Source organism: Nansenia antarctica, assembly GCF_963989245.1.
Source record: "Nansenia antarctica genome assembly, chromosome: 8".
NCBI lineage: Eukaryota > Metazoa > Chordata > Actinopteri > Argentiniformes > Microstomatidae > Nansenia > Nansenia antarctica.
In genome coordinates this window covers 1,128,936-1,151,213 of record NC_137678.1, presented here as the reverse complement: position 1 = coordinate 1,151,213, position 22,278 = coordinate 1,128,936, and the positions used below count along the sequence as shown (strand labels likewise).

Sequence of the window (22,278 nt, the reverse complement as noted above, 5' to 3'; positions counted from 1 at the left end):
CATAACCACAGGCTAGTCTACATAACCACAGGCTAGCCTACATAACCACAGGCTAGCCTACATAACCACAGGCTAGTCTACATAACCACAGGCTAGTCTACATAACCACAGGCTAGTCTACATAACCACAGGCTAGTCTACATAACCACAGGCTAGTCTACATAACCACAGGCTAGTCTACATAACCACAGGCTAGTCTACATAACCACAGGCTAGCCTACATAACCACAGGCTAGCCTACATAACCACAGGCTAGCCTACATAACCACAGGCTAGCCTACATAACCAGCTACCACAGGCTAGTCTACATAACCACAGGCTAGTCTACATAACCACAGGCTAGTCTACATAACCACAGGCTAGCCTACATAACCACAGGCTAGTCTACATAACCACAGGCTAGTCTACATAACCACAGGCTAGTCTACATAACCACAGGCTAGTCTACATAACCACAGGCTAGCCTACATAACCACAGGCTAGTCTACATAACCACAGGCTAGTCTACATAACCACAGGCTAGTCTACATAACCACAGGCTAGTCTACATAACCACAGGCTAGTCTACATAACCACAGGCTAGTCTACATAACCACAGGCTAGTCTACATAACCACAGGCCTGTCTTGTGTTGTGTACGGCTCTATCTGTAAATAAAATGAAGGTAAAGATGAGGTAGGCAACACCTCATACGTCAGGAGTGATAATATCATTATGGCTCAAATACATTGGGAAGATATGAGGATGACGTGTGTCATATGTGACAGCTGCTGGTGGAAGGGGGAACAAGTCAGCAGCCTATTTAATGTTCAGACTTTTATTTAGAAAACTGTGAATGAATGTCAGCGTTGTTGAAAATCAATGACACATCGCTAGTCAACTAACACAGCTTGTTTTGTGAGCCTGCTAACAAAGTATTTTTGTAGTTAACTAGGTAACAATGTAAAGTAGTGTTGTAGTTAACTAGGTAACAATGTAAAGTAGTGTTCTAGTTAACCAGGTAACAATGTAAAGTAGTGTTCTAGTTAACTAGGTAACAATGTAAAGTAGTGTTCTAGTTAACTAGGTAACAATGTAAAGTAGTGTTGTAGTTAACTAGGTAACAATGTAAAGTAGTGTTCTAGTTAACTAGGTAACAATGTAAAGTAGTGTTGTAGTTAACTAGGTAACAAGGTAAAGTAGTGTTCTAGTTAACTAGGTAACAATGTAAAGTAGTGTTGTAGTTAACTAGGTAACAATGTAAAGTAGTGTTCTAGTTAACTAGGTAACAATATAAAGTAGTGTTCTAGTTAACTAGGTAACAATGTAAAGTAGTGTTCTAGTTAACTAGGTAACAATGTAAAGTAGTGTTGTAGTTAACTAGGTCACAATGTAAAGTAGTGTTGTAGTTAACTAGGTCACAATGTAAAGTAGTGTTGTAGTTAACTAGGTAACAATGTAAAGTAGTGTTCTAGTTAACTAGGTAACAATGTAAAGTAGTGTTCTAGTTAACTAGGTAGCAGTGGGGATTGTAAAGTAGTGTTCTAGTTAACTAGGTAACAAGGTAAAGTAGTGTTCTAGTTAACTAGGTAACAATGTAAAGTAGTGTTCTAGTTAACTAGGTAACAATGTAAAGTAGTGTTGTAGTTAACTAGGTAACAATGTAAAGTAGTGTTGTAGTTAACTAGGTAACAATGTAAAGTAGTGTTGTAGTTAACTAGGTAACAATGTAAAGTAGTGTTGTAGTTAACTAGGTAACAATGTAAAGTAGTGTTGTAGTTAACTAGGTAACAATGTAAAGTAGTGTTCTAGTTAACTAGGTAACAATGTAAAGTAGTGTTGTAGTTAACTAGGTAACAATGTAAAGTAGTGTTCTAGTTAACTAGGTAACAATATAAAGTAGTGTTGTAGTTAACTAGGTAACAATGTAAAGTAGTGTTCTAGTTAACTAGGTAACAATGTAAAGTAGTGTTGTAGTTAATTAGGTAACAATGTAAAGTAGTGTTCTAGTTAACTAGGTAACAATGTAAAGTAGTGTTCTAGGTAACAATGTAAAGTAGTGTTCTAGATAAAGTAGTGTTCTAGTTAACTAGGTAACAATGAGAAGTAGTGTTGTAGTTAATTAGGTAACAATGTAAAGTAGTGTTCTAGTTAACTAGGTAACAATGTAAAGTAGTGTTGTAGTTAATTAGGTAACAATGTAAAGTAGTGTTATAGTTAACTAGGTAACAATGTAAAGTAGTGTTCTAGGTAACAATGTAAAGTAGTGTTGTAGTTAACTAGGTAACAATGTAAAGTAGTGTTCTAGTCAACCAGGTAGCAGTGGGGATTACTCACCTAATCCATTGCATTGCAGTGTTTTGACTTGACTAGCGAGTTTGTGTTGTGATTTTCAACAACATTTTGATTGGTTGCCGACTTGTCCCCCTTTTCACCAGCTGCTGTCACCTACGTCATGATATAAAAAAGTGTTTTGATTGGCCGAATAATTTTCAAAGATCGTGTCCCCCTTGAAATGTAAATTACAACCGCGTGTGAAAAAATGTACTTAAGAATAATAATAAAAGGGTTGATTTTATAATCATGTCATGCTGATGGTAAATTATTACACAGATTAATGTGTTTCCAAGCCTGTAGACTTCAAGCCCTTTGTGGTCCAGGTTGGCAGGGTCGCCTCTGCTGAACTGTATAAACCTGGAAGCTTCTTGGTTCAATGGAGGGGGGATGGAGGGGGGGTGAAGGGGGGATGGAGGAGGGGTGGAGGGGGGATGGAGGGGGGATGGAGGGGGGATGGAGGGGGGGTGAAGGGGGGATGAACGTTGGAATGGCTGAAAGAACAGATGAATGCAGCGTCGGCAGGATAGAAGATCAAATGACACGGAGGAGAAAAGGACAGTTGGTCGGGGAGGGGGGGGAGGGGTTGGGAAGGGTGGGGGTAGACGCAGGATAGGAGAGGGCTGGGGGGGGGGGTTCACCACAGCTGTGAAATGTGGCCCTCTTATGTAACAGGAATGAACCCAGGCGGAACCTGCTTTTTTTTCTTTTTCTGGGTATTTCAATCTGGTTACGGCTCGCTCGTACACACACGCACACACACACACACACACACACACTCGCACGCACACACACACACACACACACACACACTCGCACACACACACACACACACACACAGCCCCTTGCAAGCCATAACCCCCACACACATTCCTGAACCAAACTGATCTCAGGAAGCTGAGCAGAGAGCAGAAGCCTCATGGCTTCAGTCATTCTGTAGTTCAGGGTTTAGTAAACGCTGGGCTGTGAAACAAACATTTTAAAAGCAATACTTGATTTGTCAAAGTATATTATCTGGAGTAAGTTACAGAGATATTTGAAACAGTTTAAAATTCTATTATAGCTGTGAAATGTAAAAAATCGAACAAAACTGAAATTATTAGAATTATTAGATTTTAACAAACCAGAAAATCCTGCTTTCGACAAGCCCCCCGTCCCTGCTATCCTGAATGTGTTTTAACATGGTGATGATGAGGTTTAACATGGTGATGATGAGGTTTAACATGGTGTTGATGAGGTTTAACATGGGGCTGGAGGTTTAACACTAGTTGCATTTTACCAAGACAGTCAAAACCTTCACTGTATTACACTTTTCCATTGCCAATACCGAATCCAAAGACTAAACTTTGAATATTATTTTTCTTTTTTCTTCTTCTTTTTTTTGTTAAACTGCTGTATACATGCTCTATGTGTGTGTGTACATGCTCTGTGTGTGTACATGCTCTGTGTGTGTACATGCTCTGTGTGTGTGTGTGTGTGTGTGTGTGTGTGTGTGTGTGTGTGTGTGTGTGTGTACATGCGCTGTGTGTGTGTACATGCTCTGTGTGTGTGTACATGCTCTGTGTGTGTGTGTGTACATGCTCTGTGTGTGTGTGTACATGCTCTGTGTGTGTGTGTGTACATGCTCTGTGTGTGTGTGTACATGCTCTGTGTGTGTGTGTGTGTGTGTGTGTGTGTGTACATGCTCTGTGTGTGTACATGCTCTCTGTGTGTGTACATGCTCTGTGTGTGTGTGTGTGTGTGTACATGCTCTGTGTGTGTGTACATGCTCTGTGTGTGTGTGTGTGTGTGTGTACATGCTCTGTGTGTGTGTATACATGCTCTGTGTGTGTGTGTGTACATGCTCTGTGTGTGTGTGTACATGCTCTGTGTGTGTGTACATGCTCTGTGTGTGTACATGCTCTGTGCGTGTGTGTGTACATGCTCTGTGTGTGTGTGTGTGTGTGTGTGTGTGTGTGTGTACATGCTCTGTGTGTGTGTACATGCTCTGTGTGTGGATGCGCTATGCTTGGCATCTAAAAACAGTAAACACCATGCTCAAGCTGGGAAATGGTCACTTAATTAAAGACCATTTCATAACTTTAGAATACATTTGACTTTGATGTTGTCCTAGGGTAGTTTCATGTTGTCCTAGGGTAGTTTCATGGTGTTGTCCTAGGGTAGTTTCATGATGGTGTCCTAGGGTAGTTTCATGGTGTTGTCCTAGGGTAGTTTCATGTTGTCCTAGGGTAGTTTCATGTTGTCCTAGGGTAGTTTCATGTTGTCCTAGGGTAGTTTCATGGTGTCCTAGGGTAGTTTCATGGTGTTGTCCTAGGGTAGTTTCACATGCACATATCAATCTGTCATCAATCATAGCCATGTCACACAAGTATGTTTCATCCTACACCATTCTCATTCAGGATGTTAAGTAGGCGTCTTAAGTAGGCGTACCTCCTACCTCTATTTTAACTAACGGCATGTTTATGAATATATTTTATCTTCACAAAGCTTACCAGTGCCTCATAGACATAACATGAGACAGGTGCAGATCTAAGTTGTGGGAATCCACTTTGTTGCTGTCTGAGAGGGGCAACATTGCATGTCTGTTTGTGTGTGTTTGTGTGTGAGTGTGTGTATGTGTGCGCCCGTGTGTGTGTCAGTCGACTACTACTCAAGATATTCCCTGTGTGCCTGCAGGATCTAAAGCCTCTGTAATGCAAATCATATTTTTTGTTGATATTTCAAAATACAATACAGAGCATTCAGGAAGTATTCAGACCCCTTCACATTTTCCACATTTTGTTGTGTTATAGCCACAATTTAAAATGGATTAAATTAAAAGAATTGAATGGGCAGAACTAATTTAGTTTTGGTACTACTAGATCTTAGTGCTGCCTTTGAGACTGTAGACCACAACATTCTAATAGATAGACTAAAAACCTGGGTAGGACTTTCGGGCACTGCCCTAAACTGGTTTAGATCCTACCTACAGGACAGAAGCTACTATGTCTCCATTGGCAACTTTGTATCTGACCAAATTAAAATGACGTGGGGTTCCCCAAGGATCAATCCTTGGCCCCCGTTTATTCAATCTCTACATGCTTCCATTGGGACACATCATAAAAAAGAACAAAATTGCCTACCACAACTATGCGGATGACACTCAAATCTACATAGCCCTCTCACCGAACGACTATAGTTCCATTGACAATCTCTGTAATTGCATTGAGCAAATAAATGCCTGGATGACACAAAACTTCCTCCAACTAAACAAGGACAAAACATAATTGTATTGTATGAGATAATTGTATTCAGTGCACCTGACAAAAGATCGAAAGTCAGTGCAAAACATGATTCTCTCTCTCTTCAAACTAAAAAAACAGGTCAGAAATCTTGGTGTAATTCTAGACTCCGATCTAAACTTCAACAGCCACATAAACTCGATAACTAAATCAGCCTACTATCACCTGAAAAACATAACAAGAATGAGAGGTTTCATGTCCAAGCAAGACCTTGAAAAACTCATCCATGCATTTGTTTCAAGTAGACTTGATTATTGTAATGGTCTACTAACAGGCCTATCTAAAGGATTTGTTCGTAAATTGCAGCTCATCCAAAATGCCGCTGCTAGGGTCCTAACAAAAACAAAGAAATTTGAACACATTACACCAATCCTGAGATCCCTGCACTGGCTACCAGTCTATCAGAGAATTGAATTCAAAATCCTAATTACATACAAATCACAAAATGGTCTTGGACCAAAATACATATCAGATCTCCTCCGACCCTATATTCCCGCAAGGCCCCTAAGGTCAGCTGAGACTAATCAGCTAATCATTCCAAGAGTAAAAACAAAACACGGTGCAGCAGCTTTCAGTCACGCTGCTGCATGCTCCTGGAACAAACTCCCTGAAGAAATCAAACAGGCCCAAACCCTTAAAATATTTAAATCTAAGCTAAAAACCTTCATGTTTTGCACCAGTTATGATTAAACACAAACACTTCTATCAATGTCTTTTTTCCATTAACTATTGTCTTATTAAATGTTTTATCTATTTACTTCTTATATTTGCTTTTATTCATTGTAATTCTTATTTTCTTACTATGCTCCTCTTGCTCTATTTTTAAATAATGTTTGTAAAGCACTTTGAATTGCCCCTGTTGTATGAAATGTGCTGTACAAATAAACTTGCCTTCCCTAATGTCGGTTCTGTTGACCTCTGTCACCTGTGTGTGTCTCAGGTCTGTCTCACCTGGTGGGGTCCAACCTCCTGAGGGCGTACATGCACGGCTTCTTCATGGACATCAGGCTCTACCACAAGGTAGGTGCTTCTGTGGTTCTGTGTGTCTGTGTGAGCGTGTGTGTGAGTGTGTGAGTGAGTGAGTGAGTGTGTGAGTGTGTGAGTGTGTGAGTGTGTGAGTGAGTGAGTGTGTGAGTGTGTGAGTGAGTGTGTGAGTGTGTGAGTGAGTGTGTGAGTGTGTGTGTGTGCGCGCCCGTGTGTGTCCACTCTCTGTTTTCAGGCGTGTGTGTGTGTGTGTGTGTTATTACTGAGCTAGCTGTGTGTTTAAAAGTGCGTCTGCTGTGTCCAGGTGAAGCTGATGGCAAATCCGTTTGCGTACGAGGAGTACCGCAAGGACAAGATCCGGCAGAAGATCGAGGAGTCCAGAGCCCAGAGGGTTCAGGTCAAGGTGAGAGAGAGACCAGAGGGTTCAGGTCAAGGTGAGAGAGAGAGAGAGAGACCAGAGGGTTCAGGTCAAGGTGAGAGAGAGACCAGAGGGTTCAGGTCAAGGTGAGAGAGAGAGAGAGACCAGAGGGTTCAGGTCAAGGTGAGAGAGAGACCAGAGGGTTCAGGTCAAGGTGAGAGAGAGAGAGAGAGAGAGACCAGAGGGTTCAGGTCAAGGTGAGAGAGAGAGAGACCAGAGGGTTCAGGTCAAGGTGAGAGAGAGAGAGAGACCAGAGGGTTCAGGTCAAGGTGAGAGAGAGAGAGAGACCAGAGGGTTCAGGTCAAGGTGAGAGAGAGAGAGACCAGAGGGTTCAGGTCAAGGTGAGAGAGAGAGAGAGAGAGACCAGAGGGTTCAGGTCAAGGTGAGAGAGAGAGACCAGAGGGTTCAGGTCAAGGTGAGAGAGAGAGAGAGACCAGAGGGTTCAGGTCAAGGTGAGAGAGAGAGACCAGAGGGTTCAGGTCAAGGTGAGAGAGAGAGAGAGACCAGAGGGTTCAGGTCAAGGTGAGAGAGAGAGAGAGAGACCAGAGGGTTCAGGTCAAGGTGAGAGAGAGAGAGAGACCAGAGGGTTCAGGTCAAGGTGAGAGAGAGAGACCAGAGGGTTCAGGTCAAGGTGAGAGAGAGAGAGAGACCAGAGGGTTCAGGTCAAGGTGAGAGAGAGAGAGACCAGAGGGTTCAGGTCAAGGTGAGAGAGAGAGAGAGACCAGAGGGTTCAGGTCAAGGTGAGAGAGAGAGAGAGAGACCAGAGGGTTCAGGTCAAGGTGAGAGAGAGAGAGTGAGAGACCAGAGGGTTCAGGTCAAGGTGAGAGAGAGAGAGACCAGAGGGTTCAGGTCAAGGTGAGAGAGAGAGAGAGACCAGAGGGTTCAGGTCAAGGTGAGAGAGAGAGAGAGAGACCAGAGGGTTCAGGTCAAGGTGAGAGAGAGAGAGACCAGAGGGTTCAGGTCAAGGTGAGAGAGAGAGAGAGAGAGAGACCAGAGGGTTCAGGTCAAGGTGAGAGAGAGAGAGACCAGAGGGTTCAGGTCAAGGTGAGAGAGAGAGAGAGACCAGAGGGTTCAGGTCAAGGTGAGAGAGAGAGAGAGACCAGAGGGTTCAGGTCAAGGTGAGAGAGAGAGACCAGAGGGTTCAGGTCAAGGTGAGAGAGAGAGAGAGACCAGAGGGTGCAGGTCAAGGTGAGAGAGAGAGAGAGAGACCAGAGGGTTCAGGTCAAGGTGAGAGAGAGAGAGAGACCAGAGGGTGCAGGTCAAGGTGAGAGAGAGAGAGAGACCAGAGGGTTCAGGTCAAGGTGAGAGAGAGAGAGAGAGACCAGAGGGTTCAGGTCAAGGTGAGAGAGAGAGAGACCAGAGGGTTCAGGTCAAGGTGAGAGAGAGAGAGACCAGAGGGTTCAGGTCAAGGTGAGAGAGAGAGAGACCAGAGGGTTCAGGTCAAGGTGAGAGAGAGAGAGAGACCAGAGGGTTCAGGTCAAGGTGAGAGAGAGAGAGACCAGAGGGTTCAGATCAAGGTGAGAGAGAGAGAGAGACCAGAGGGTTCAGGTCAAGGTGAGAGAGAGAGAGACCAGAGGGTTCAGGTCAAGGTGAGAGAGAGAGAGACCAGAGGGTTCAGGTCAAGGTGAGAGAGAGAGAGACCAGAGGGTTCAGGTCAAGGTGAGAGAGAGAGACCAGAGGGGTCAGGTCAAGGTGAGAGAGAGAGAGAGAGACCAGAGGGTTCAGGTCAAGGTGAGAGAGAGAGAGAGACCAGAGGGTTCAGGTCAAGGTGAGAGAGAGAGAGAGAGAGACCAGAGGGTTCAGGTCAAGGTGAGAGAGAGAGAGACCAGAGGGTTCAGGTCAAGGTGAGAGAGAGAGAGAGACCAGAGGGTTCAGGTCAAGGTGAGAGAGAGAGAGAGACCAGAGGGTTCAGGTCAAGGTGAGAGAGAGAGAGAGAGAGACCAGAGGGTTCAGGTCAAGGTGAGAGAGAGAGACCAGAGGGTTCAGGTCAAGGTGAGAGAGAGAGAGAGAGACCAGAGGGTTCAGGTCAAGGTGAGAGAGAGAGAGAGACCAGAGGGTTCAGGTCAAGGTGAGAGAGAGAGAGACCAGAGGGTTCAGGTCAAGGTGAGAGAGAGAGAGAGAGAGAGAGACCAGAGGGTTCAGGTCAAGGTGAGAGAGAGAGAGAGACCAGAGGGTTCAGGTCAAGGTGAGAGAGAGAGAGACCAGAGGGTCCAGGTCAAGGTGAGAGAGAGAGAGAGACCAGAGGGTCCAGGTCCAGGAGAGAGAGAGAGAGAGAGAGTTCAGAGGTCAGAGGGTGCAGGTCAAGGTGAGAGAGAGAGAGAGAGGTCAGAGGGTGCAGGTCAAGGTGAGAGAGCAGCACAGTGTCTTTCAGTTGCACCTGGTCTCCCCACCATGTTTGCTCTGTTTGGCAGCCCTTCTGGATTGTTCCACAGGTGTTCTTAGCAAATCAGATTTCATGTCAAAGTCTGTTTTAAGTGCAGTACAGCTGCAAAGTTGCACTTGTCCAACCAGGAGAATGCTGAAGCCCTCTTGTAATGGTTGGCGTTGGGTTATTCTTCTTACCATGGCCATAACTTTGACATGGAAGAGGCTTGGGAGGTTGTGACTACGTATGGAGGTAAAGGGTCACAGGCCAGACCGTCAGGCCCGTAAACTTTGAACGGCCGCGCCCCTCACATAATTATGGTACAGAGTTCTCGTCACAAGGACAACGTTTAACCATGACTGAGAGGGAAATGCCACAACAAGCACATGTCCTTTAGACAAGACCTCCTCAGACCCAAGGTTAGAGATAAGTGTCTGGTTACTGGGGATTGTTTATAAAACCCACAGACAGGCGCACACACAGTGGCATTTCTTCTCTCCTGTCTACTGTAGCCTATACTGTCTCTCTGCCCCTGAAGAAACTCTGACCCTGAATACAGGAAAACGCTGTACCTGCCTCACGTCTCATCAATGGTTATTAGTCAAAATAGTACAGTGTTACAGTTACAATCTCCAAAATAACCCTAACTTGTTTTCAAAGAGGTTATAACCAGCCTTCGTTACCCCAGAAAACGGCTACCCCAGAAAATGATAATAGATCTCTATTAAAAAAACATGTTTTAATCATCTTTTTCCCCCCCAAGTATTCCATTGATGCTCTGTGAAATAAGTGTTGGGATATGGTGCCATGGCTGGGACCAGCGGCATGGCTGCCTGCAGCTGGAGTGACTCAGATATAACTGTATCGTGTTTTATTCCTCTCTGTCTCTGAGACAGAAGCTGCCTAAGGTGAACAAGGACCTGGCGCTCAAGCTGATGGAGGAAGGAGATGACGAGGCGGAACTGGCAGCCAGGAAGAAGAAGGGCAAGGTAGGATGGCTGACACAGATGCCGGTTGAGAGAGGACGCTGGCGTTGCTTGTTCGCCGCTTCTCCGCCCGAAATCTAGATATACTTGCAGCATACAGAGTAGATTGTCCTACAAAGACACTTAGACTTATATTTAGTAATCTAAAAATTTATTAGACCCCTATACTTTCTTTTATTTCTTTTTGGTTTCTTTCTATTATTACTACTCGATCTTTTCAGCGTCTTTGAGTGTCTAGAAAAGCGCTATATAAGTCTAATGTATTATTATTATTATTATTATTATTATTATTATTATTATTATTATTATTATTATTATTATTATTATTATTAACACATGCTCACAGCTGTCTGCAACCCCAAGTGGTAATGGAGCTTGATCATAATAATAATAAACTAGATGGTCATAATCAGGGTGATCATTCCCCTCATGCGTGTAGCACTCCTACCTGTGGGAGTACAAACCTTCACAGCGGGAAATATCTTTACCCTGATTCATTGATTATCTTAATCTCTGTACTTGATCTAACAACACATTGCAGAGAGGAAGAGGTCCTAACAGCTAGTAATAACCAAATGCAACAGGCTACCAGTTTTGATTAATTAACTCAAATACATGAATATGTAAATTCGTCAAACATTTTTACAAAACTGTAAATATGATGTTATATATGGTGAGATTTTCATGAATAAGAACATGTCGCACAATCCTATTTCCAATTGATAGTCTGGAATGGATATCTTATTTTATTGAGCCCAACCTGATGTATCTTGACCAGTGATGCCGGTAACGCGTTACTAAGTAACGCGTTACTCTAATCTGAATACTTTTTTCTGTAACGAGTATTCTAACGCGATACTATTTCCAAATCAGTAATCGGATTAAAGTTACTTATTCAAGTGACTGTGCGTTACTATTGCGTGACTACCTCATAACTTAGGCTAAATGCAGTATTTCTTTGTAATGTTCGATAGTAAACAAACATTTCTCGCGTCTTGGGGAGTGACGTCAGTGCCCACGTTTTCAACACGAGGTTACTATGGAAGGCCATGCCCGCAAAAAACGTCTCTCGACTATCGCGAGATTGCAGCAGAATCGCTCACGTGTATCACCACGCTGATTGCACAGTGTAAACAGAAGCGTAGCCTACACAATGGAGCGAGAACAGAGATATGCGTTAAATAGCTGGAAATATAAGGATTATTTTTAGTTTGTGTCAGCAAAGGATGACAAGAACATAAATGTTGATCATTGATAAACTCAGACTCACCCAGTTTAGGATTAGGATTATATTAGGATCATATCTGAATGGTCAGGGTAGGTTTTAGGTTTTGTGAAACCACTCCTTGCTAGTTACTGTTAAATAAAGATTATATTTATTTTATTGTTTAAAAACAAGTATTTATGTTGGGTGAGGCAAAGAAAGACTCTTTATTTTGTTGTTTTAAGTTATTGTTTAAAGTTTAATTATGTAATTTAAGTTACTGTTAAAATAAAGTGAGTTTTGGCAAAACCAGTTTTCATTTTTATGTTGCGGGGGGGGGGGGGGGGGGGTCGGGTGCCTAGGCAGCTGCCAATAGTAACTAAAAAAGTAACTAGTAATCTAACTTAGTTACTTTTAAAATCAAGTAATCAGTAAAGTAACTAGATTACTTTTTAAAGGAGTAATTAGTAATCAGTAATCAGAATACTTTTTCAAAGTAACTGTGGCAACACTGATCTTGACGTACGTACCTCTGTTCTCTTCTCTCCCCCTCCCCTCCCCCTCCCCCTCCCCCTCCCCTCCCCTCCCCCTCCCCCTCCAGGCTCTTCCCAGCATCCTGAGCGACGGCCGGTTCCAGGTGATGTTTGAGAACCCAGACTACCAGGTAGACGAGCAGAGCGAAGAGTTCCGCCTGCTGAACCCCATCGTCTCCAAGGTCGGCCAGAAGAGGAAGAAGAAGCTGAGGATGCTGATCGAGCAGGTAAGGCTAGCTAGGTGCTGCTAATCCAGCAGGTAAGGCTAGCTAGGTGCTGATCCAGCAGGTAAGGTTAGCTAGGTGCTAATCCAGCAGGTAAGGTTAGCTAGGTGCTAATCCAGCAGGTAAGGTTAGCTAGGTGCTGATCCAGCAGGTAAGGTTAGCTAGGTGCTGCTAGCCCAGCAGGTAAGGCTAGCTAGGTGCTAATCCAGCAGGTAAGGTTAGCTAGGTGCTAATCCAGCAGGTAAGGTTAGCTAGGTGCTGATCCAGCAGGTAAGGTTAGCTAGGTGCTGCTAGCCCAGCAGGTAAGGCTAGCTAGGTGCTAATCCAGCAGGTAAGGCTAGCTAGGTGCTGCTAATCCAGCAGGTAAGGTTAGCTAGGTGCTGCTAATCCAGCAGGTAAGGTTAGCTAGGTGCTGCTAATCCAGCAGGTAAGGCTAGCTAGGTGCTAATCCAGCAGGTAAGGCTAGCTAGGTGCTGCTGATCCAGCAGGTAAGGCTAGCTAGGTGCTGATCCAGCAGGTAAGGCTAGCTAGGTGCTAATCCAGCAGGTAAGGTTAGCTAGGTGCTAATCCAGCAGGTAAGGTTAGCTAGGTGCTGATCCAGCAGGTAAGGTTAGCTAGGTGCTGCTAGCCCAGCAGGTAAGGCTAGCTAGGTGCTAATCCAGCAGGTAAGGTTAGCTAGGTGCTAATCCAGCAGGTAAGGTTAGCTAGGTGCTGCTAGCCCAGCAGGTAAGGCTAGCTAGGTGCTAATCCAGCAGGTAAGGCTAGCTAGGTGCTGCTAATCCAGCAGGTAAGGTTAGCTAGGTGCTGCTAATCCAGCAGGTAAGGTTAGCTAGGTGCTGCTAATCCAGCAGGTAAGGCTAGCTAGGTGCTAATCCAGCAGGTAAGGCTAGCTAGGTGCTGCTGATCCAGCAGGTAAGGCTAGCTAGGTGCTGATCCAGCAGGTAAGGCTAGCTAGGTGCTAATCCAGCAGGTAAGGTTAGCTAGGTGCTAATCCAGCAGGTAAGGTTAGCTAGGTGCTAATCCAGCAGGTAAGGCTAGCTAGGTGCTGCTAGCCCAGGTAAGGCTAGCTAGCTGCTGCTAGCCCAGCAGGTAAGGTTAGCTAGGTGGTTAGCTAGGCCACCAAACCCATCCAAGGGGAACAGCCAGACTGCTCATTGGGGAACACCGTGTTCAAAACGGGCAAGAAAATAAGTTGGACAATTAATCTCAAAGTGTGTCGTGAATATATAGTTTGATGCGTCCTGTTGTGTTTATTCCGTCGGTTGAAATGTGAATCCAGCATTTTGGTTTCAATTTTAGCATCACCAGATCTAATTAGCATCACCCAAGTGTGAAAACAGAGGTTACTGTCTTTTTTGTTTGTTTACTTTATAGCAAAATGCAGCTCTGTCTACTCTCACTCAACCCTCTGTTTTCCATGGGTGAGATCGGTGTGTTACACAGATTTTCACAACAAATTGGTAAATGTTTACAGCCAGCTGAATAGCTAAAATTATGCTGAACCAAACAGCACGACACAATCGGTCAATCAAGGATGCAAGTAACATGAATCCTGTCAATCTGACTTGGGACATTTAAATTGGCTAGGGCCCTATCATCTCCATGATGGGGAAAATGCATTTCAGAAAAAAAACATAATTGGAACTAGCAGTTATGGCTGCTCTCACCATACCATGGTTGCGTTCGTAAATTCGCTCTGAGAGTGCCGGAGAACACACACTGGGTTCAACATCATAAAGGGACCACGCCATTCGATTGGACGAGGCATTCCATGAGTGCTGATCAGATTTCCAGAGCGAATTTACGAACGCTGCCCTTGTCTCCTCCCCTCTCCAGGAGGGAGCGAAACAGGAAGAGGAGGAGCCAGAGGGCAGGCCCAGCTCGGAGGAGGACGAGAGCTCAGATGACGACAAGAGCTGGGTGGAGGAGGTGAGGGAGCAGCGCCACCTCATACGGGTGGAGAAACGAGACCGCTGGCTGCAGGAGAGGAAGCAGCGGGACCGCAACACCACCCTGCTGGACCAGGACCAGGACCAGGGCCAGGACCCCCAGCACGCCCCGGGCAGGAAGGCCGGCCAGCCACGCTTCTTCCAGATCAAGGCCGGCGAGGAGTTCCGCAGCTTTGGGGACGTGGCGCGCAAGCAGAAGCTGCAGAAGTGAGTAGACCTTTTCAGTTAGGCTCTCCTAACCCTCTATCTATAGATCAGTTTAGTTAGACCCTCTATCTATAGATCAGTTGTGCGTGCGTGCGTTTGTGTGTGTGTGTGCGTGCTGCCCATGCCGTCTCATTGAGGTGTGTGTGTCCTGCAGGGCGTCTCTGGAGGATCGTCTGAGGCTGGAGGAACGTTCAGGACCCGTCAACGTGTCTGACACGGCGGTCGGAAGCAAACAGCTCACCTTCACCCTGAAGAAGGTAAGTCACCTGACACCAGGAAAGCTGTCTGGGCATTTTAAACTGGATGCTAGTGGAAAGTGGAACTGGGAAAGTTCTACATTTCAGCCTTTTTATTGTAGTTCTGCTCTTGCTTATCACTGATGTGAATAGAACATTGCAGCCAGTCATGCTGCTGTAGTCCGCTGCAATTCTTCCCTCTTTCAAAGTTCAGATATAAAACATTTTAAAGTGCAAAAAGGTTTTCAGAGCGGAAGTAAAGGGTTTGCTTTCCTAGCGTATTTCTGACATCACAAATGACCTTTGAACCCGTCCCACAGTCAGATAAAGCTGATCTAGTGGGTGCCTGCATTGTCATCAAGGCTGCCTCCTGCTCTCCTAGCAGACATGCTAGCTACCAACAACTAAGACGGAGTTAATCAGCTTGCTGTGCTAATAATAGTTAGCAACGCTTAGCATGTCAACTACATTCCCTGCTGCTAGACGTGTGGCAAAGTTGCACTCAGGAGAAACTTGCTGAATATGAACACAGACAGTTGTAACAGCCAACATCCATCGTCTTATGACAGATAACGCGACTCCACCCCACACTGAACTGTCCAATAACTGACAGATAGTCTGGACCACCCATGATCCAAGCTGATAGTTGTAACCATGTTTTGAAGCTACAGTATACAGTGTGTTTACAATGACATTGTTTACAAACATGCTTATATGTAGTGTTCTGATAGGGTAAGACATGTGACTAGGGATGTTCCGATCCCAGATTGCTATATTGAGGTGGCAGGTGCAGTTCAGTGCTTTAAAACATAAAACATAAATAATCAGAATCATACATTTCTATTTTTATTCCAATGACCTGGAGGTGTTACTAGCAATGTTGTTGCCAGCCAGCTGGTCCTATAGAGGACAGTGATGAGCACAGCAGAGGTGTTTATACTCGTCCTTGTCCAGGTGAACCTCATCAGTACCTCACTAGTAGGTTGAGGTGTGGCCGTGTTGGAATGGCTGCCACACATCTTTCTAGAGCTGTATGTCACTCTGGTCTATCTAAAAAAACTAAAACATTCCTTCTTCTAGCACCACGACTGCCAATGTCTCCAGGCCTGAGCTAGATGACCTTTCCTGCTCTGACGGGTGGAGAGATGATTCACTTACTTAGACAAATGTATTTGTTGTGAGTCGGCTTTGGATAACGGCGTCTGCTAAATGCCAAAACAAGTCAATGTAAATGCCTATTCAGCTCCAAACATGAGTGAAGCAGTGGTAGAGTGTGTGGGTGACAGACAGGATGACAGGGTGACGGGCTCTGACCTAGTAGGCTGGAGAGTTCACCTCCCTGTGGTCTGATGTTGTGCTGGTCTAGTCTAGTCCTGACCTGGAGGTCTGATGTTGTGCTAGTCTAGTCTAGTCCTGACCTGGAGGTCTGATGTTGTGCTAGTCTAGTCTAGTCCTGACCTGGAGGTCTGATGTTGTGCTAGTCTATTCTAGTCCTGACCTGGAGGTCTGATGTTGTGCTAGTCTAGTCTAGTCCTGACCTGGAGGTCTGATGTTGTGCTAGTCTAGTCTAGTCCTGACCTGGAGGTCTGATGTTGTGCTGGTCTAGTCTAGTCCTGACCTGGAGGTCTGATGTTGTGCTAGTCTAGTCTAGTCCTGACCTGGAGGTCTGATGTTGTGCTGGTCTAGTCTAGTCCTGACCTGGAGGTCTGATGTTGTGCTGGTCTAGTCTAGTCCTGACCTGGAGGTCTGATGTGTGCTAGTCTAGTCTAGTCCTGACCTGGAGGTCTGATGTTGTGCTGGTCTAGTCTAGTCCTGACCTGGAGGTCTGATGTTGTGCTGGTCTAGTCTAGTCCTGACCTGGAGGTCTGATGTTGTGCTGGTCTAGTCTAGTCCTGACCTGGAGGTCTGATGTTGTGCTGGTCTAGTCTAGTCCTGACCTGGAGGTCTGATGTTGTGCTAGTCTAGTCTAGTCCTGACCTGGAGGTCTGATGTTGTGCTGGTCTAGTCTAGTCCTGACCTGGAGGTCTGATGTTGTGCTGGTCTAGTCTAGTCCTGACCTGGAGGTCTGATGTTGTGCTAGTCTAGTCTAGTCCTGACCTGGAGGTCTGATGTTGTGCTGGTCTAGTCTAGTCCTGACCTGGAGGTCTGATGTTGTGCTGGTCTAGTCTAGTCCTGACCTGGAGGTCTGATGTTGTGCTGGTCTAGTCTAGTCCTGACCTGGTGGTCTGATGTTGTGCTAGTCTAGTCCTGACCTGGAGGTCTGATGTTGTGCTGGTCTAGTCCTGACCTGGTGGTCTGATGTTGTGCTGGTCTAGTCTAGTCCTGACCTGGTGGTCTGATGTTGTGCTAGTCTAGTCCTGACCTGGAGGTCTGATGTTGTGCTAGTCTAGTCTAGTCCTGACCTGGTGGTCTGATGTTGTGCTGGTCTAGTCTAGTCCTGACCTGGAGGTCTGATGTTGTGCTAGTCTAGTCTAGTCCTGACCTGGAGGTCTGATGTTGTGCTGGTCTAGTCTAGTCCTGACCTGGTGGTCTGATGTTGTGCTAGTCTAGTCTAGTCCTGACCTGGAGGTCTGATGTTGTGCTAGTCTAGTCTAGTCCTGACCTGGAGGTCTGATGTTGTGCTAGTCTAGTCTAGTCCTGACCTGGAGGTCTGATGTTGTGCTGGTCTAGTCTAGTCTAGTCCTGACCTGGTGGTCTGATGTTGTGCTAGTCTAGTCTAGTCCTGACCTGGAGGTCTGATGTTGTGCTAGTCTAGTCTAGTCCTGACCTGGAGGTCTGATGTTGTGCTAGTCTAGTCTAGTCCTGACCTGGAGGTCTGATGTTGTGCTGGTCTAGTCTAGTCCTGACCTGGTGGTCTGATGTTGTGCTGGTCTAGTCTAGTCCTGACCTGGTGGTCTGATGTTGTGCCGGTCTAGTCTAGTCCTGACCTGGTGGTCTGATGTTGTGCTGGTCTAGTCTAGTCCTGACCTGGAGGTCTGATGTTGTGCTGGTCTAGTCTAGTCCTGACCTGGAGGTCTGATGTTGTGCTGGTCTAGTCCTGACCTGGTGGTCTGATGTTGTGCTGGTCTAGTCTAGTCCTGACCTGGTGGTCTGATGTTGTGCTAGTCTAGTCTAGTCCTGACCTGGAGGTCTGATGTTGTGCTGGTCTAGTCTAGTCCTGACCTGGTGGTCTGATGTTGTGCTGGTCTAGTCTAGTCCTGACCTGGAGGTCTGATGTTGTGCTAGTCTAGTCTAGTCCTGACCTGGAGGTCTGATGTTGTGCTAGTCTAGTCTAGTCCTGACCTGGAGGTCTGATGTTGTGCTGGTCTAGTCTAGTCCTGACCTGGAGGTCTGATGTTGTGCTGGTCTAGTCTAGTCTAGTCCTGACCTGGAGGTCTGATGTTGGTCTAGTCTAGTCCTGACCTGGTGGTCTGATGTTGTGCTGGTCTAGTCTACTCCTGACCTGGAGGTCTGATGTTGTGCTGGTCTAGTCTAGTCCTGACCTGGAGGTCTGATGTTGTGCTAGTCTAGTCTAGTCCTGACCTGGAGGTCTGATGTTGTGCTAGTCTACTCCTGACCTGGAGGTCTGATGTTGTGCTGGTCTAGTCTAGTCCTGACCTGGTGGTCTGATGTTGTGCTAGTCTACTCCTGACCTGGAGGTCTGATGTTGTGCTAGTCTAGTCTAGTCCTGACCTGGTGGTCTGATGTTGTGCTGGTCTAGTCTAGTCCTGACCTGGTGGTCTGATGTTGTGCTGGTCTAGTCTAGTCTAGTCCTGACCTGGAGGTCTGATGTTGTGCTAGTCTAGTCTAGTCCTGACCTGGAGGTCTGATGTTGTGCTGGTCTAGTCTAGTCCTGACCTGGAGGTCTGATGTTGTGCTGGTCTAGTCTACTCCTGACCTGGAGGTCTGATGTTGTGCTGGTCTAGTCTAGTCCTGACCTGGTGGTCTGATGTTGTGCTGGTCTAGTCTAGTCCTGACCTGGTGGTCTGATGTTGTGCTGGTCTAGTCTACTCCTGACCTGGAGGTCTGATGTTGTGCTGGTCTAGTCCTGACCTGGAGGTCTGATGTTGTGCTAGTCTACTCCTGACCTGGTGGTCTGATGTTGTGCTGGTCTAGTCTAGTCCTGACCTGGTGGTCTGATGTTGTGCTGGTCTAGTCTAGTCCTGACCTGGTGGTCTGATGTTGTGCTAGTCTAGTCTAGTCCTGACCTGGAGGTCTGATGTTGTGCTAGTCTAGTCTAGTCCTGACCTGGTGGTCTGATGTTGTGCTGGTCTAGTCTAGTCCTGACCTGGAGGTCTGATGTTGTGCTGGTCTAGTCTAGTCCTGACCTGGAGGTCTGATGTTGTGCTGGTCTAGTCTAGTCCTGACCTGGAGGTCTGATGTTGTGCTGGTCTAGTCTAGTCCTGACCTGGAGGTCTGATGTTGTGCTGGTCTAGTCTAGTCCTGACCTGGAGGTCTGATGTTGTGCTGGTCTAGTCTAGTCCTGACCTGGAGGTCTGGTGTTGTGCTAGTCTAGTCTAGTCCTGACATGGAGATCTGATGTTGGTCTAGTCTAGTCTAGTCCTGACCTGGAGGTCTGATGTTGTGCTAGTCTAGTCTAGTCCTGACCTGGTGGTCTGATGTTGTGCTAGTCTAGTCCTGACCTGGAGGTCTGATGTTGTGCTAGTCTAGTCTAGTCCTGACCTGGAGGTCTGATGTTGTGCTGGTCTAGTCTAGTCCTGACCTGGTGGTCTGATGTTGTGCTGGTCTAGTCTAGTCCTGACCTGGTCCTGACCTGGAGGTCTGATGTTGTGCTGGTCTAGTCTAGTCCTGACCTGGAGGTCTGATGTTGTGCTGGTCTAGTCTAGTCCTGACCTGGAGGTCTGATGTTGTGCTGGTCTAGTCTAGTCCTGACCTGGAGGTCTGATGTTGTGCTGGTCTAGTCTAGTCCTGACCTGGAGGTCTGATGTTGTGCTGGTCTAGTCCTGACCTGGAGGTCTGATGTTGTGCTGCTGTTCTAGTCTAGTCCTGACCTGCTTTGGCATTTCTCCTCCTCTGTTTCCCAGGTGTGTTTAGTCTCAGACTGGGAGTCTAAATGACAAGGCTCACAGTGTCACCCAGTAGCCACTTTAGCTGACACTTTTAGGGGGGCAGAGTGGTAGGGGGAGCAGGGTGGTATCTCTGATATACTCAGCTAGGTGTTTGGTATTATCGCCTCACTTCCCGTGGCTTTTCCACCTCTGTTAAAGCCTCTTTCTGTGTCTATCAACCTGAATGTAGGAGCCTGTTTAATCCCAGTCTTCTCTCTCCTCTCTCTCTCTCTCTCTCTCTCTCTCTCTCTCTCTCTCTCTCTCTCTCTCTCTCTCTCTCTCTCTCTCTCTCTCTCTCAGTCGGAGCAGCAGCAGCAGCAGCAGCGGGCTGAGCGGGACCACCACCTGGAGAGGAAGAAGCTGCGACGGCCCGCCGGCCACCTGCAGAGCGGCAGGGGCGGTAGGGGGCGGGGCGGGGGGCGGGGCGGGGGTGGGGGTAGAGGCGGGGGTGGGGGTAGAGGCGGGGGTGGGGGTAGAGGCAGGGGCAGAGGCAGGGGGCAGTTCTGAGCAGTGTAGCCCCAAAGCCTACTGGTTCAATCCTCATTCCTTTGCAGGGTTCGACATTAACGCTTGCCCGCTTGTGCACATTTTTTACTTGCTCTGGGCAAGCGGGCAAGTGTTAATGTCAAACCCTGCTTTGCACGTGTGGAGATCTGAGAGGGTTGGAGAACTCTACGCTTCATGAGAGAGTGTGCTGTGTGGTGGATATCTGAGCAGCTGTGACACGGTCATAGGCACCCGGCGTTCCGATGTCGTAGACGTGTACAACCATTCTGATATCCTACATATAGCACACCCTCCAGTGGGTTATTGCTTGTATACAACAGTTTTACACCGACAGCAACAAGCAGTAGAGCTAATGTTGTTTTTTTGTATTGGATTATGCCCTCCGCCTATAAAAGTAGTTCATAAAAGTATTACCGTGGTCAGGGACTCAGGTTGTTGTTAATTCTGGAGTAACCATGTTTTTATTGTCAGAATCCGGTAACCATCCATTACTGCCAGGTCCTTCCATTGGCAACATGTGCACTTCAGTTGATGTTGTAGCTGAACACTGGGCTCATGCTCAGTAAAGCAATCATGTTGTTTACATGGTGGACATTTCCAAAAGCTTTAGGAAAGTCACAAATAATGTGTACATGAGTGACTGCACTGAGGCAAAGATCCACAAACAGTTTTAGTTTTAAGTGTTGGTGTAAGATAAAGCAAAGAGTGTAAATACAGCCTCTGCCTTGAAGACTAGAATGAGACATTTTTAATAAAGCGGATCTACCCAGACTAAAGCCTGTCTCCGGTGTAGTCCTTCCAACTGTTAAATGATATGGTATAACATGTTCAATTTAGCTGCTCACTGCCATCTCCAGAGTTCATGTGTAATAACAGAATGATATTTAGAGTTCATTTGTAATAACAGAATGATATTTAGAGTTCATGTGTAATAACAGAATGATATTTAGAGTTCATGTGTAATAACAGAATGATATTTAGAGTTCATTTGTAATAACAGAATGATATTTAGAGTTCATGTGTAATAACAGAATGATATTTAGAGTTCATTTGTAATAACAGAATGATATTTAGAGTTCATGTGTAATAACAGAATGATATTTAGAGTTCATGTGTAATAACAGAATGATATTTAGAGTTCATTTGTAATAACAGAATGATATTTAGAGTTCATTTGTAATAACAGAATGATATTTTGTCAACCTCTGAACAGTGAGCTGTCATACGTCCTGTCATATGGTAAAATGCTAAAATGCTAAACATGTCATCAACAATTCACTCAATAAGTTGAATTAAGCCCATCTTAATGCAAGGATAATGGTTTGTGTCATTTTTATCTTTGTTTCTATAGGGTCTCTGATTTGCGTAGATATCTGCAGAGATAAACCTTTATCTACTGAGCAGGTTGATATATAAAGTTTGGTCAATTTTGTTCTCAGAGCAGAAATAATCTGATTGTGTTAGGGAAGAAGGTTGATTTGATTGGTTTCTAAAAAGTGTTTAACAGATATACAACTTTTGAAAACATGGTGCAGATTTGAAATGAGAATCTTGTAACTAAATGTTTGTGTTTAATTCATTATGGTGTTACAGTAGAAGGACATGTGACATTATCTCTACGATACAACTGGCCTTGAGTGGCCCTGAACCCTAGAGTACACCTGGTCTGCTACCTTGAAACAAAGACACACCTGGTCTGCTACCTTGAAACAAAGGCCGCGTTCATAAATTCGCCGGAGCGCACACTGAGTTCAACGTCATAATGGAACCAAGTAATTTGATTGGACAAGAGGCAGTCACGCGGATGCTCTGGCGCTCTCAGAGCGAATTTACGAACGCGGCCAAAGAGTAAAATGTAGCAAGCTAGCAGCAACATGCTAAGCTAATCATAGCAAAGTAGCTAGCTAAGCATTTAACAACCATTTAGCTTCATATTGAATTAAGAAAGATGGCTAGCTAGTTACAGTAGGTGTCATATACAGGTAAGTCAGCTAACACTTCTTGTTATTGAAATGTTAAATTGA

General features: G+C 45.6%; 1 protein-coding gene across 1 annotated transcript in view; it reads left to right on the top strand.

Moving 5' to 3' along the window:
* Positions 1–20,254, top strand: part of nol10 (nucleolar protein 10) — a gene marked incomplete at its 3' end in the record, with an annotated part of 48,198 nt that extends 27,944 nt beyond the window's left edge. Inside the window, exons 15-21 of the mRNA XM_080537726.1 lie at positions 6,534–6,613; positions 6,882–6,980; positions 10,257–10,349; positions 12,152–12,310; positions 14,144–14,463; positions 14,618–14,720; positions 20,048–20,254. Coding sequence (XP_080393852.1) covers positions 6,534–6,613; positions 6,882–6,980; positions 10,257–10,349; positions 12,152–12,310; positions 14,144–14,463; positions 14,618–14,720; positions 20,048–20,254 — 1,061 coding nt within the window. The remainder of the gene's footprint in view (positions 1–6,533; positions 6,614–6,881; positions 6,981–10,256; positions 10,350–12,151; positions 12,311–14,143; positions 14,464–14,617; positions 14,721–20,047) is intronic.
* Between the last annotated feature and the right edge of the window lie 2,024 nt (positions 20,255–22,278).